The sequence below is a fragment of the Pteronotus mesoamericanus genome, unplaced genomic scaffold, assembly GCF_021234165.1.
Source record: "Pteronotus mesoamericanus isolate MK-2021 breed Mesoamerican mustached bat unplaced genomic scaffold, CSHL_Meso_final contig_101, whole genome shotgun sequence".
NCBI classification, from domain to species: domain Eukaryota; kingdom Metazoa; phylum Chordata; class Mammalia; order Chiroptera; family Mormoopidae; genus Pteronotus; species Pteronotus mesoamericanus.
In genome coordinates, this window is record NW_026555001.1 from 950,684 (window position 1) to 967,477 (window position 16,794).

At 37.3% G+C, this 16,794-nt stretch overlaps 1 protein-coding gene across 1 annotated transcript; it reads right to left on the reverse strand.

Moving 5' to 3' along the window:
• Positions 1-8,115: 8,115 nt before the first annotated feature.
• Positions 8,116-16,055, reverse strand: CRIPT (CXXC repeat containing interactor of PDZ3 domain). Its single transcript, XM_054566974.1, has 5 exons — positions 15,961-16,055; positions 13,754-13,819; positions 12,921-12,975; positions 9,326-9,429; positions 8,116-9,021 (listed from the first exon to the last, which is right to left on the reverse strand). The coding sequence occupies exons 1-5, from the start codon at positions 15,974-15,976 to the stop codon at positions 8,957-8,959; spliced, it is 306 nt and encodes a 101-aa protein (XP_054422949.1). The 5' UTR covers positions 15,977-16,055; the 3' UTR covers positions 8,116-8,956.
• Positions 16,056-16,794: the final 739 nt, after the last annotated feature.

Genomic DNA, 16,794 nt, shown 5'->3' on the forward strand with positions numbered 1-16,794 from the left:
CAGGGTTAGAAAAGCACCTTGTAGGCCTTGTGCAGGATGTGTTCCCTGGAAAAGCAAAAATAAAATAGAGCAGCACTTCAGTGTCTTTCCAGTTCCATGATCCGAGGAGGCTGGTTGGTCCTCAGGAATTGTTATGTTCCGTGACACCACTCTGTGGGTTTGTAATAGCTTCCTTTTCTCTTTTCTTGCATTGTCTTGATTGGGGTTTTTTTTTCCCTCAATAACTAAGTCATGTGGTATTTGACTGGGCATATTTCTTGCCACAACCAACCTTTTATTTAATGTGTTTTAGATCTGGAATCCAGATATAAGATTCAATAGCTTCAACCATGATCTTTTTAACTTCTAAAACGGGCATTGGTAACAAATACTATCAAGTTTTCCTTGTCAGTGACTTTACAACCTGTCCTTTGTACTCCCATCCCTCCTTCTGCAACCTAGTACTTGATCACTCCTACCTGGATTTCAGCCAAATCTCCTAGGAAGCTCCTTTGCATTTGTTCATTCCCTATTCTTGTTCATCTGTTATCAGATCTGTTCGATTAATTCTATAAACCTACTTTCATCAAATCACTTCTCAGATGAAAAGTCCATAGTGCTTTTCTATTGCCTCCTGGATCCAACCTGACCTATTAAAAGCAATATTTTAAGCTTCTTAATCTGATCTCACCGTATCAATTTATTGTATTCAGATCTCTCATGACCCTTCAACATGAACTTCAGTTTCAACCAGGTTAATCTCCCATATCCTCCATTAATATCTCACTCTTCATTCTTCCATGTCTTTGCTTATTTTTTCTCCCCACTACTTCTCTTAATTAGAAAATCTTCTTCCCGGGTCAAAATATAATTATAACATGATTTATAAGATAGAGTACGGTGAAAAGGAAATGAAGGCAATATCTGTCCCCTTCCACTGGACAGTCCGCATTCCAAACACTCAAAGTCTGGTGACCATTAGAAACATGATGAAACTATCACAAATACATGAAATTGAAGCTTCTGGATAAAGAGGGCGAAGTGAAACTCACATCTAATTTTTATCCTTTTCATCCTCCTCACATAAAACTACCTTAAAGGTATTTTTGGGGTTGGCATAAATCCTAAGGATAAAGAGAGTGAAAGAGGATGCCAACAGAAGCACATTTCTGGAAGGTGGCAAGCACACGGACACATGGTATTTGTCTTGGCACACTTGAGGGACCAAATTGTAAACTGACATTAAATAAAGATAAAAAATAAACTCAACATGCACTCCGGAGTCCTCCAAAGACTCAAGATCGGTGGCATCTTTGGAAGTGCGGTGAATTGAGATGCTGAATTAAGGGAGCTTGGTTAAATAAAGGCTGTTTGAGGATCGGGTGGATTCCTGGATTTCACCCCTCCCCCCACAGCACACCACTGGGTGATTGCCCCTCCCACACTCTGGCCAAAGTCTAGAGGTTTAGGCTCAGGAGACAGGGAAACAGATGATTTCTGGATTGGAGGAACGCCAGGCACAGGTGAGGCTGGGTGTGAAGTACTTAGGAAGTATATGTGAATGAAAGGATATTGAACACTAAGGCTCCCTGCTTTCCTCCTCTACTTCATCCTGCAGGCAAGAGGAATTAGAGGGCTATTTTGTGGAGAACATGATAATCTCAAGAGGAAATATCTAAAGATACTGACTTCAACAGTGCCCTCACAAGTGGCTCAGATAGACCATCCTACATTAGTGATTCTCAACTAGCAGCATATGGGGATGTCTGGGGACATTTTTGATTGTTACAAACCTCAGGGGAGTGCTATTGGCATCTAGTGAGTAGAGGCCAGAGATGATGTTAAATACCCTACAATGCACAAGAAAAGCCGACCACAACAACAAATTATCAGGCCCAAAATGTCAGTAGTGTCACTACTGATACGCGCTGCCTTGGTGTCCCTACTCCATTAAGACTAAGCAGAAAACCAAGTACGACGAGACATCTGAAGAAAGCTTCTAACAAGGCAGATAGAGACTAGACAAATAGAGAAAACCAATGAGGAGGAAAAACAATCTGCAGGAAGGAAAGAACTCTAAAGAACTGTGCTTGACTTTCACGTATGACCGTGATGGACTGCAGGGGACCAGATTTACCTTTCTGCTCTGAACAACGGGAAAAGTGGACATTCACTGTTCTCTGATATTGGATAACAGGCAGAGCAGGCCCGCCTTTCACATCTGAGTCCTGGATTTGACTTTTGTGTATAGAGATCCAGTTTGAATTTACTGAAGAATTTCCCCACTGACTTACAATGCCACCTGTATCATATACGTATTCATCTACACCTGGTCTCTCTGTCTGTTAGGAACCATAATGTCTTAATACTTAAGTTTTATAATAAACATTTATACTTGGTACAGCAAATCCTTCCAACTTGTTATTCTTTAAAAGCGCCTTTTGGCCCTTTGCTCCTCCATATAAATTTTATGATCAGCTTGTTGAGCTCTAGCTTGTTCAATAAAATTTTATAACTTTCTATATAAAGGACTTGGACACCTATTGTATTCTTATATTTTTGGTTTTTATTACATAAAGTATATGTTTAAAATATATTTCTGTTTCTGCTGTTATGCAGAGATGCACTTTACTTTTGTGTATTGATCTTCTTTATGGTAAATTGGATAAACTAAGTTTATTCATCCTAATAATTTGCGCTGGATTCTTTTTGAATCTATAAAATACTGGAATACCACAAATAATGACAGTTCTATTTCTTCCTTCTGATCTCTCTACTCTTTCCACCCTTTGTCTTGTTTTATTGCACTGGCTAGGGTCTTCAGTATGTTGAATAGAAGTGGTAAGAGCGGGCATTTTTGTCTTGTTACTGATTTTAAAGCCAATGCATTTAACGCTTGATATATTTGCTGTAGACTTTTTGATACTACCCTTCACTAGGTTAAGGAATTCATATTCTAATTTACTAACCATTTTTATTATGATTGGTTGTTGGATTTTATAAAAAATGGTCATAATTTTTTCCCACTCATTTGTTAATGTATTAAATTAATAGCTTTTTTCTAATGTTAGGCAATCTTGCACTCCTGGGTTTAATTCACATTGGTCACAAAATAATATTAACTGTTATGCACTGTTGGATTCATTTTCTAATATTTCTAATATTTCCAGCTTTGCTCACAATTGATAATGCCCTGTAATTTTCCTTTACAATACTTGCCTGGTTTGGGCAACAAGGATATACTAGCTTTATAAGTGAGCTGAGGAATATTCTCATTTTCTTCTATTGTTTGAAAAAGTTTGTGTAAGTTTGGAAGCACTTGTTATTTGAATTTTGGTATAAGTCAGCTATTAAAACATCTCAATCTGGTGTTTCTTTAACTCCTGATAAAATTTATTTAATGATTATAGGTCCTTTCAGACTTTTGATTTATTCGTGAGTCAATTTTAACCCTTATTATTTTTATAGGAAACTATTTCAGCTAACATTTTTCAACTATATTGGCGTAAGATTGTACAATATATTTTTAAAAAAAACTTTGCTGCATCTAAAATTCTGTTCCTTTACTTATATCTAAAATGGACTATTCCTGACTTTTTTTTATTAGTTGTTAGAAGTTTTGGAATTTTACTAGTTTTTAAAAGCATTGCTTTTTTGCTCTGTTGAGCTTTATTTTTTCTATTGTATTTTTGTGATTCACTTATCTTATTTTTATTAATTCCCTTTTCCTACAATCTTTGCACTTGCTTTCCTAACAAGTTCAATTCTTAGCTCAATAACTGTCAGACTTTTTTTCCTTTTCCTATACAGCATAAGCATTTAAAGCTATTTATTTCCTTCTAAATTCTACTTCAGCTGTATCCCACAAGTTTCTCTGGCTAGTTTGTTGACAGTCTTTGGAAACTTAAGTCCATCTAGTTTGCCTTTTTTAAAAAAAGGTTTTACTTATTAGTTTTTAGAGAGAGCAGAAGAGAGGGGGAGAGAGAGGGAGAAAAACATTGATTGCCTTCCATACATGGCCCGACCTGTGCCCCAACTGGGGACTGAACCAGCAAAACAGGCATGTGCCCTGACCAGGAATCAAACTGGTGACCTTTTGCCTCTTGGAATGATGCCCAAACAACTGAGCCATACCAGTCAGGGCTACCTATTTATTTGATCTTAAGTTGTTAAAACTGTAAATCTTTTAGCAAGATGGAAAACCAAGAAAGAACACCATTGCCATCTAGTGGAGAAACGTACTATTCCCATCTCTAAATGAGACCCACTATCACCATCTCATTCCCCCACATTTGATCAACAAATCCTGTCAAATCTTCATTTATCAGGTCTCTCTAAATCTCCCTTCATCTCCATTTTCCTAGTAGCACTTTAGTATTATTTGTAGTTTTAGTTTGTTTTGTTTTGCTAGAATTGCTTTTGAATCAGTCCTTCTTTAGTCACTCTTTCAACATATTCTCCTTGCTGTACCCTGGCTGCTGTGGCTCAGGAGACTGAGTGCCGGCCTGTGAACCCAAAGATTGCAGGTTTGATTCCCAGTCAGGACACATGCCTGGGTCACAGACCAGGTTCCCAGCAGGCAGTGCACAAGAGGCAACCACACATTGATGTTTCTTTCTCCCCGACCCCTCTAAAAATAAATAAAATCTTTAAAATATATATTTACCTTATTGCTATTGTCACACATTACTTTTATAATTTTACATTAATTGAATGGGTTGCCTATCAATTGCTTGCTTATAAGTTTTAGAACCAATAATAGCAGTCTGACTAGGGATGAACACAAAGTAGAGGTCCAATAAATGTTAGATTAATTGAAAAAAAGTATTTAGTACCATTTGTTCATTTGCCAGATTTATCTAGGAGGCAGAGGAACGTACATAAGTTTCCAAGTGTTTTCTGTAATAACAGATTGATGAATGACATTCACATGTGTTATTCTCCTGTGGGCTTACCTAGTTTTTCTTAAACTTAAAATTATTTTTAATTACAAAATATATGACCGATATGAAAAATGAGTAATTATATTGATGCTGTCGAGAGCTAAGGTTCTTACTGTGGAAGAAGATACAAATACGGAATGGGGAAAGGCAAGGAAGAACCCACTGGGGCTGAATTGGAACTGGAGATATCAGTAACACTTGCAATTTTTAATATGTGTTTTCTTGCTCTTTCTGTTGAAGAGGCCTAGAGGCAATGACAACAGGCCCAGATCTGAGGGTTTAAACACAACTCACCACTCAAAGAAACTTCAGAGGAATGGCTGATTCCAGGGCTGGGTGGGAAAATAAAAATTGGTAAAATAAACTTGGAACAATTGTGCTGGAAAATAAGAAATTTCTCAATAAATGGTAAGAACGTGCCAAAAAGACCCACGAGCCAGCTTAAAAGGTCTCCTGCTGGCCAAATCCAGGACAATTTGACATCAAAACAAATGGGGAGTAACAGAAGGAATAAAATAGGAATCTTTGAGTTCATACTAGCATCAGTGATAAAAAGAAAAAGCTTTTCCTTACAATAGAGTGCCAACTAATAAGTGAACAAGGAATGATATAACTGGAAAACCACCATTTGGCAACCATCGGAGTAACAACTAATTCAGCCAAGGAACATCACTGGGTGCTAAATTAGGGTGTGAAAGTTTGCTGAGAAATAGAATATTTACAATCTCAAAGTATCTCCACACAAAATGCTTAATAGAAAAAAACAGAAACAGTGGAGAAATCCAGCAGATGCCACCTAAAGCAAGTGACTGAAATAAAACACCTTGAAATGGGACAACCCACACCATGGTGACGCACTGAAAAGGGACACATCACTTCTACGACATTCCTGCCCAAAATGCATCCACTCAATCTAATCCTTTAGCAAAACAAATTTTAAAAACCAAGATTAAGAGACATTCTAAAAAATAACTTGGCCTATATGTTTCATGACTTTGACATTTTTGAAAGACACTGAACAACTGTTCTAGGAGACTAGCGGCTTGGCAGCTAAATATAATGTGTTATCCTGGATTAGATCCTGACCCATTTTTATTTTTATTTTTTTACTACAAAGGCCATTCGTGCTACGGTTATGTTAGGAAATATCCTTGTTCTTAGGAAATATACAATATTTGAGGTAAAGAGGCATCATCTCTGTAACTAACATGCAAATGGTCAGGAAAAAAAGCATTTATTCTATATTAATAAAGGGAAACCATGTCCTTAGAACAAAATGACAACTAATAAAATCACAATTTTGTAAACATCACAGTAACATTTTTTTCCAAATAAGAATCATCAAAGGGTGCTAATCTAGGAGGGGCAGATTTGATGAGGAATAGAATATCAACGTGGTCTCAAAAATGTCTCCTCACAAATTAAGCACTAATAGCAAAGGAAAAATAGTAATTACAGTGACTGGCAACATCTCTCCTAAGTGACCACAGTGAACATTACCAATAAGGTACAAAGGGGTGTTCTGTGAGTCTGGGTGTGACCCTGGAGGACACATCTCTCACAGTATTTCAACCCACACTGCACAGCTTAAATTTAAACACAAAGAAACTTGGAAAAACCCACAGTGAGGGATGTCCTATGATTTAACTGTCCTATATTCTTCAAATACATCAATATCACAAAAAACAAGGAGGAGCTAAAGAGTAACGACAAAGTAACCTATGATCCTGGATAAGATACTGAAACAGAAAAATATGAACAAATACAACTGGAAGAGGGAGTGCGGGTTAAAGTATTGTTATCAATGTTAAATTGCTGAATCTGATCGCTGTATTTAGTATGGTCATTCTTACGAAGTACAGATATAGTACTGAACAGTAAAGGATATGATGTCTGCAATATACTCTCAAATGGGTCAAGGGTAAAATGTGTAACAAGAGACAGAAAATGGTAAAGCAATATGAGAAACATTAAAAAAAAAAGTCAAAATGCAGAATGTAAGAATTTTTCCTTTTTAAAATTCTCAAAACAAATACACATGTGTATGTAAATGTTATTTCTAGGATACTAAAATTATTAGTACTCTCCAGCTCCTCCAGCTAAGGAAGCTGGGAGCTAAAAAGTATTAGGTGGTTGGCATGAGGCTGTAAAGAGTTAAGTCTCTCTTTTCTCAACCCTCAATGCCAGTCCACAGGGGGGTAAAAACAGTAATTAATAGCTTTTGGATCAAACTTCTGCACATATAGTATATGTAATTCTTACACCATTTTGATGGCTACATATTCTAATCAATGTATTGAAGAAGTGTTCTATTGGTATCTATATTGTTTCTAATAGATACATTTAAATGTCTGAGATTTTAAAAATTACCTTATTTCATCACTTTTACATTTACTTTAAATCTATGTTTGGCCATAATCTGTCATCTTATTTCACGTTATAGTTTCTGTTTATGTTCCTTCTTTTAAAAAAAATATTTTATGTTCATGTTTTGTTTGGGATTTTCCTTCTCATCAAATAAATTCTATTCGATGTATGGCAGTCATATCTTTATTTCAACAAAATGAAGATTTATAATATATTCCCTTCTAACACTAATGAAAATCATCATAGGAGAACCTGAGTCTGGCAACTGGATCATTTGTAGAAGGAGGCTGCTCAGGGCCTACGTATGAAATTGAGTGGTGTGAGTCCAGGTTCCAGTTAATACCTGAGAAATATGCCTTTCCCAAAGCTGGCCACCCCAACCTTTAACGTGTCTGGCCCACTCTCTAACTGGGTCTTATTATGAGTCCCTTTTGCTGATTTTAACAAAAAGTCCCAAACTGTTTAAAGCAGGAGGAGATATTTCCTGCCTTCACTATTGTTTTTTATTATATTTTACATTATTCTTGTGATCATTCTGGATATTAGTAACAATGTATCTCAGAAACACTAGTTTCAAAACTTAATAAAGTTAAAACTTTATTTACCATAATTTTAAAATAAAAATGCAATATCTATATTATTGATATCATGTTATCTATTCTACATATTTGATAATGGTATTTATACAAACTGTACTTGACATTAGGGAACACTTTGTTTCCCTCAGTAGGATGCAGTTTTCCAAAGCAGAAGTCCCGAACCTCTTAAGTAGTAAAACAAAAATCTTTCTTTGAAGATATATACACATATTTTAAGAATCAGAATGTTTGCTTTGTTCTATTTATTTATTTTTGGTTGGGGGGGAAGGTTGGGGAGAGAATTAAAGAAGCTTCATTTTGCTTCAAAGAGCTTTCCCAAAGAGTGGTAACTCACTTCCATGGTACATCATCATAACAAACGCTGCTCTCTTGGCTTTCATAATAATGTGGATTCACAGTCATGTGTTTTCCTGAAATCCAGTGTATTCATTTGGATATATATGTGGGGTCTCTTGTGTTCTTATTCTCATAAGAAAGGTATTAGCACTATGGCCTCAAGAACAAATTTAAAAAAAATCATATATGCAACTTTTGTGTTTGATTGGGTCTGGGCTAATTTCTAAGGAACCATTCAGCTATAATGGTTTCAGATACTTAAATACCCTGTGAAGCTGCAATATTTAAGGTACTGCTGATTCTAAGAACTAGGCAACCAACAAGGGAATAAGGGTCTGAAGAGTATACGTTTGGATGCCAAGCTCTGAGCAAATAACAATGATCTCCTTTTCACTTCTGCAATATATATAAGTAGAGGGAGAGGATAGTAAGAATTACATGAATAATGTTAAATAAAAAGTGCATACAGAACTGGGCCAATATTTTTTGTTGTTGTTGTTAAATCTGCCACTTATTCTAGTTTAATCAGATGCATGTAAGGCAGACTAATTATACTGTAGCTACTCAGAGCTTCTTGAGAGCAAAAAAAATGAATACCAATCAACTTCCCTGGTTTAAACTTAATTATCTTAAAACATGTTATTTTTTTTAACTTGCACATCTCTGATATGCCTCAAAAATTTAAAGCAGAAAGAAAAATCATATAGGAAGCCAGAAACTTCATCAATACATCTAGACAGACGTTTGCTTGTAGTTTTTTGTATCCAAAACCTTTTTTCCACACATTGCACAGATGCCTAAAACAAAAGAAAACATGTGCACATCAGATAATAATACCAACTAATATCTAATACCAACAAGTATCTAAAACCAATGGTTTGGTTAATTTAAGTCAATTCTGAAGCTAAAAACATAATTTTACAGTATCAGAAAAGAGAAAAAGAAAATATATACTTTAAAGGATGAACAAGTTCTATTTTGCCTTAGAAAAAATAGAATTTGATTATAATAGAATGTATAAAGGCTATTCCTTTTTTATATTATCCAAATCAGCACCAAATAAAATAGATTTGACATGAATAAAAATGGTATTAAACTTACCCTTTTTGTAGGCACAGCCCTGGCAGTAATTAGAACCTGGTTGGTGCACAGAGCTTTTACAAATTCTGCAAGTGGAGAACTTATTCTTTCCATATGGATCAAATCTAGAGATTTTTCAAAAGAAAGAAAAATGTATAACATCACGGAAACACTCTTAGACAACCTCACTTAAGCCACAAATGGGGCTGATCCACACCCTCCCTTCCCGCTATAAGCTCTACAGCCGACAGGGACAGAGCTCTTGCAGCTGGTGATACTGCAAGACGCTCTACACTTCAAGCCCTTTCATGCAGGCTGTGTGCTTATACAGAGCCAGTTCTTAATCCCAAATGTGTTTATAGCCAATGTATTTGTCAATCTATCTGTCTGGTATAATATTATGGAAACTGATGAAATATGGGTACAGAGTGGTTGAGTCTATTAAAAACTAAGTGACTGTTTTAGGATGACTAGTTAAATGTGAATCATTAGAACTGCTGTTGATTTAGGTGTGGGTAAGACAACTGTTAAAAGTTGAGGAAAAATCGAAAGTGGGAGGATTTGGCACTTTGCATCTGTCAGTTCTTGCTCCACTTTAAAGACACTGGAAATATATATTCTTGTTTATAAATTATATGAAGAAAATGATGAAGAACTCATACTCAAAAGGTTTTGTCTTAATACCAAATGACTGATAAATATATAGAGAGTATTATGTTTTAATTTAAAATAAAGTATGTGTATTTTTAAAGATTGCTTACTTTCACTAATTTCTTCAATTAACTGATATAATCTCTTGGATAAAAAAGATCCTACTATATAAAAATGCCACATTATAGGGACTGAAGTGCAAAGTACCCTTAAAGGAAATACTTTCCCTTAAGCTGGCAGTAACTTTTTCTAACAATACTCATATAGCAAATACCAGCACTTTCTTCTCTTTGGGTACATAATACAACAACTCATTTTCAGGGGTTAATTTTTCCAAACCCAGAAGAGTATCACTTTACTCCCCACAAGATAGGCATTATTCTTTTCAATATGCCCAATTGTTTCAACCTGCACGTCTGGAGATTACTTTTTCTTAAAATCATATTCTATCATTCTAAGATGTACATTTTAATATCTCTGAAATCTTAAAAGTATTAATTGGCAGAGCTTTTTCTTTCTTAAAGTAATGACGTATCTTATAAATGATGGTATCTTAGATTCAATGCAACACAGTAGTGCATTTTCCAAAGTGAAATGTTTAGAGAATCCAAAAATAACTGCTTTTTAATGATATCAGGGTAACTTTGGGAGCATAAAGGAACTAGAAGTATCTAAATTCTACAATATGTAAAAATAACAACTCACTCAATAATGGTCTTAACTGCATGTTCTTAAGACATCAATAAGTCAGTCAACAGTATATAATATGACACTACTCATCACTTAAAAGATTAAGTCTACTGTGCTATTTATGTGCCAGGCACTGGATATGGTAAAAGTTTTATTTTTACTATTATTTCTAATCCTTGCGATGATATCATCAAACAGGTATTTATTTATTCAGCAAATACACACTGGGTGCCTACTACATGCCTGCTACTGCTTTACATACAAAAGATAAACTTGACAGGCAAAGCCTCTGCCCTTGTCAAGCTGACATTCTAGGGAGAGGAGATGGACAATGAGTAATGAAACAAATACATTCTTCAGATAGTAATGCCTGCTGAAGAGGAAATTCAAACAGGACACTGGCAGCCATAAAGGGACGAGGGAAGACATTAGTTTAGATGCCGGTTACAGACCCTCTCTGAGACGGTGACCTTTCAGCTGGGACCCAAGTAACAAAGAAGAGGAGCTATGTGAGCTCTGACTGGTGAGCTCTAGAAGAAGGGAGCACTAAGCACAAACCTCCTCCAGACAGAGTGGGGTTGGCATAGCTGATGCAGGGGTTGCTACCACAGCAAGTCAGAGGTGAGAGGGGCCAGATCTCAGAGGACCTTGTAGCAACATAGTAGGGCACCTGGAATTTAGTCAACGTAAAAAGAACACCAATGGAGGTTGTGAGCAAAGAAGTTACATGCCCTATAAACTTAACTATAAGGAAATAGAGAGGAAACAGAGAGAGAGAAAGTTACTAAGGTATCCATGTTAGAAATAAGTAGTTTGGAACAAGGCAGTAGCAGTGACATGGACAAAAGCAGGTGGATTCAGGTTACACTTTGGTAGCAGAACCAAAGCTCTTGCTGATGGGTGTGAGAAGTGAGGCAAAGGAGGGAACCAGTGAGGAATTCTAGCTTTAGGCTTGGACGGTGATGCAATGACGAGAAGACTATGATTAGAAGACCAAAAGAAAAAGAGGTTGTCTGTTAAGACATCCAACTGGATAAGTCAAGTAGACAGTTCGATGTATGTTTGGGGCTCAGAGAAGTCAGGACTAAGGATATACATTTGGGAGTAATTAACAGACAGTTTGAACTCAAAGCTATTGGACCAAAGTCAATTGAGGAATTATAAATGTATAAATATATAAAAAAGAAAAAGTCTAGGATTGGGTCCAGAGGCACCTGATTGAAAAGGAACAGCCAGTGAGGTGGGAGGGACGAAGAATGTGGTGTCCCAGAGTCAAAAGAATAAAGGGGTCCAAAAATAAAGAGTTGTTAAAACGTTAAGCAAGGTAAAAATAAAGTAGTAGACATCAGTTTTAAAGGTCACGTGTGATCCCGACTAGAGCAGTTTCAGGGGTGTGGTTGGGACAGAGGCCTGACTAGAACGGCTGAAGGAGAGAATGGAACTTAAGGACACCGTGAAAGTATCTAGACAGGGTTTTTGAAAACTTCCGCTGTGAAGGGAAGCACGAAAATGAGGTGTCAGCTGGAAAGGTTCATGGGATTTTTAAGATTGACCATAATAAAACAGTGCCAGTAATTGTTTTTAAGGTGGGAGGTATTTTTATTCCCATTAGCAGATGAAAAAGTAAAGTTCAGAAAAGTTAAGAAACTAGCTTAACTTGTGTAATGTCACAGAGCTAGACAGTGACAGAGCTTAGATTCAAATTGAAATCTGACTCCAGAACTTAGGCTATTTCCATATTTCTCTGTTACCTCTGATTTGCAGGATAATTAAGAATTAGAAAGCCCTGGCTGCTGTGGCTTGGTTGGAGTGTCATTCTATGACCAAAGGGTTACAGGTTCAATTCTCAGTCAGGGTGCATGCCTGGATTGAGGGTTTGATCTCCAGTCCAGACACATGTAAATCCCCGATACTGGCCTGTACTGGAGGCAGCCAATAATGTTTCCCTCTCACATTGATGTTTCTCTCTCTCCCTCTCTTTCTCTCTAAAAACAATGGAAAAATGCTCTCTGGTGATTAAAAAAAAAGTCTAGAAATAATAAAAGTTATGTTTTCTGGTGAAATTATAAAAAGACAGTAGCATTAATATCATCATATATTGATACAGTGAGGAAGCAGGCTGTAACAGATAGCTTGGTTTTGCAATGCTAGAAACTACCCAACTGTATTATCACAAGAGAATGGCGCACACCAAATTCATGTCAGTATGCGTAAAATTAGAAAGAGTGGTAATTTAATGTATTACTGCTCTATAGATGCTCCTATACCTACCTACCTTGCTTTTTTTGAGGTCAAAGCTTTATTTTCATTCAGCTTTCTCCCACCACTTTCTATATCAAAACAAACATGTATTTCAGTTAGTTATTTCTATACATTTCACAATACACAATTAGTTAAAAAGTTCATTTTTTGATCTACAACAGACTAGCCTATATCAAAATTTTTGAAAATCCTCATTTCTTAAAGGTTCTTAGGCTATTACTTAATAGAAAACAATTACTTATTAGAAAAACAATAAAAAACAATAAAAATTAGATAAAACAATCATTTTATTTCTCAGACTCAAAGTAGGAATTTAGAAATGGGTCTACATTTAATTTTTCCACTGTAAAATCTAGAAACCACTATTTCAGTGCCATGGACCTTGAACACAGTGGAAGTGTTTCTTTTCTTTCCCTTTGACATTTGCACTGTATTTAATGAATAGGAAGATGATATGAGCTAGTCTGTAATAAATTACCTTACAACAAAAAATGATTAAGAAGGTGAAAACATTTAAATGATTTAAGAACATAAAGATCAGGTGAGGAAAAGGGGATTAGATACCAAGTGTAATTAAGTTGAATTAAATCAATTACTATGATATACTCATTGTTTGAAAATCATTTAATTATTTTACTATCTCCTGTCTAGCAAATTAGGAACTCCAACATGTAACTAAGAGAACTAAGTAAGATACTAAATTGTTGGGAGATCCGGTATAAGTTAATGTTTAATAGATGAAATATTTTGTACACATAACATTTCATTTTACGAATAACCTAAAAACTAAAATATTATTCACAGGAAGTATCTGATCCAACCTCTGTGTTCTAAAAGGAAAAATACCTGTGGTATTCCTTGCACCATCTTTCCATGTATCTGGAGTGATAACAGTACCAAGTTTCTTTTCACCTGTTACAACAAGATAATAAAAGTAAGGGGAAGTAGTACTTACTATTTAATAAATACACTATATTGTGCCTAAAGTTCACAATGGTATCAACAGTCATATTATAGTAGGAGACTGTTAATGCTGAGGTTGAGGTCAGTGAACTGAAACTTAAGATAATAACTGTGGGAAATCGATAGCTGACTCTCAGTAAAATCTGCAGTATAATAGGCTTATAATAGGCTTCCTCTGTACACTTTGAACAAATCGGGTAAACAAATCTGATAAATCTATTAATTTCGTGAATATTTACTAAGCAGGTATATACTATTTACATCATGTATGAGCCATTGTACAAAATACAGAGAAAACGAAACCCAATTAGTTAGGGGAAATTCCAAATTACAAGGAGCTTTCTGATTTCTCTCACAGTAATCCTTAACTTGGGCTTTATGGGTAGACCTTAGGAGACATGTGATCTAGATGAAATTGTACACAAACTTTTTGTATATTCCTTTTTTAAAATAGACTCTGGTAAGAGTCTACAGTTTTCATCAGATTTACAAGGGATTCAGAGAACCAAAAAAAAAAAAAAAAAGTTAAGACCCATTCAACTGAAATTTAAGCTAGAAAATAAAAAGTAAAATAGAAAATAATAATTGAGAGCTAACATTCATTCTAGGAGAAATTCCATGGAGAAAGGACAACCTTAGCTAGAGAAATCCAGGAAAGTTCTATGGGAAACAGAACAGATAAGAACAGTAAGTTAAGAACAATAGAGAGGTTATGTGGCAAGGTAGCTGTGAAGGAAGAGGAGGAGAGAGAATGAAGACAAACTAAAAGAAGGACACACCCTAAGGAAAGGCATAGAAAGCTCAGAGTGCACACAGACACGCAAAATAGTTTGGTTCGACTGAAGTGTAGAAAGGATAAGGGTTAGTGAAAATAAAGATGGAAAGATAAGCTGAGGTCTTACAGTTGAGGACAGTCCTAAATGCCAGGCTCCAAACATAGAAACCCAAAAGTATTTCCTGTAGACTGTAAGTTTATTAAATTAACTTGCCCAAAGCCATTCTTTTACCTAATATAAGATCTGTGATTCAAACTTATGGGTGTCTGTGTTCAAAGTTTTATCTATTGGGGGTATATTAAAAAAAGGGATTATGTTAACTAGACAGTAATCAAGGTAAGAGGACTTGATACCTTGTCACAGAAAAGCCAGATAATTCTAGCTTGGGGAAAAAGAGACTTGGGCATATGACAGATATTTTTAAATATATAGACAGTTTGTGAGGTCCAAAACCCATAAGCTATCTTTTAGATTGGCATTAGAATCACTAGATGGCACCCTGGCTGGTGTGGCTCAGTGGTGTGGCCAGGTCCCCAGTTGGGGGCGTGAGAGAGGCAACCCGATGTTTCTTCCCCTTCCGTCCTCCCTCTCTTCCCATCTCTCTAAAAATAAATAAAATCTTTTTAAAAAGAATCTTTGGATACATGGGAAGGAAAGACTCGTCTTGCAGGCTTTCATGAAAAAAGCCCTGAAGCCATTGGGAGGGATACTAATTGCGGGTTGTCAGATAGGATGCTCAGTAAACTTTGTATTTCAGATACACAAAGAAATAGTTGTGTGTTGTTGTTGTTTTTTTTTTGTTCTGAAATAATGTCCTAAAAGTAAGTGCTCCGGGACAAAGCACCCCTTACAGCAGTAAGGCGCAGCAAACTGAACCAAGTCACAAATATTGCATAGGATATACTTATACAAAAAAATTATTCGTTGTTTACCTGAAATTCAAATTTAACTGGGTGTCGGCATTTTTAATTGTTTAAATATGGAAAATATAGAAGTGACTTAAGATCTATTCCAAACTTAAGGGTCTGTGGGTTGAGGAAGCCAGTCAAGAAGCTGTATGGGATGAGATCCGGGGTCGGGGAAAGCAACGGAAATATACAAAGAGGTGAAAAACCTGAGACCACCCGAAATACAAAACACAAAGCAGTATGTTTTGGGGCGGCGCAGGAACGATCCAGGACAGGGTAAGAGGGTAGAGGCTAAAACGAGAGACCGCGACAGAAGTGAAAAAGGAAAAAAGACAAGACAAAATTTCCAGAGAACTCCAGTTAGGTTCTCCTACTTTCCTGCCGCAGAAGCGGCCCCTTAACTCACATTTTTCGCACACCATCCTTCTGCGACGGTTCCCTTAGCAGCAGCAGTACCAAAAGCAACTTGAAAACATCAATACAAGCAAGGAAGAATTCCCCTTCCGGGTTACAAAAATCCACTTCCGGTCCCTCACTCCGCCCCGCCTACTCTACACCTGGAAAGCCGAGGGAAGAATAAACACGAGCAGGGAGGCGGGGCTGTTTCTTTTGCCCGCCCCCCCATTTCTGTGATTGGCTGTGAGTCCTTGGGTCTCCGCCCCACAAGCCTGAGCGTGCGCGAAGGTTCCGGGGGCGAGTCACACCTGGTGGTGGGAGGTAGTAGCTCCCCCTTCCCTTCTGCGGGCGGGAGAGTTAGGTAAGCCCAGCAGAGCATTCCGGTACGCGGGCCTCCTGGGGATGCAAACTAGCCTCGCCAACTTCCCAGATGACCGCAAGCCTCTGTGCCCCCGGCCCCTCCCCGCGCCTCCTTTCGGTGTGACCCAGGAGCTGCCTTGATGGGCCAGCCGGCCGTTGGACTTTCAGTGTCTGTCTCTCCCTTTCTCCTGGTCTCCACGCCTGTGCTCTTTGCTTGTGCCTCTCAGCTAGTCCCCCTTTGCCCGCACTCCGGTCGGCTGAGGCTCGGCCAGAGTCCTGGACTGACCCAGTTTATGGTGGGGCTGCAGATAAAGGCCCGGCGATTCCCGCGAAATCTCGCCGGGAGCTGCTCCCAAGGGCCTTTCACCCCACAAGATCTGCGGACCCGGACCAGGGTCGGACCGCAGACGTCAGACGTCAGGGCCATAGCCCCTCTAGGGGGCGCCTGATGGGTGTCCTCGTAAGATTGCTCGTCGGGGCCTAA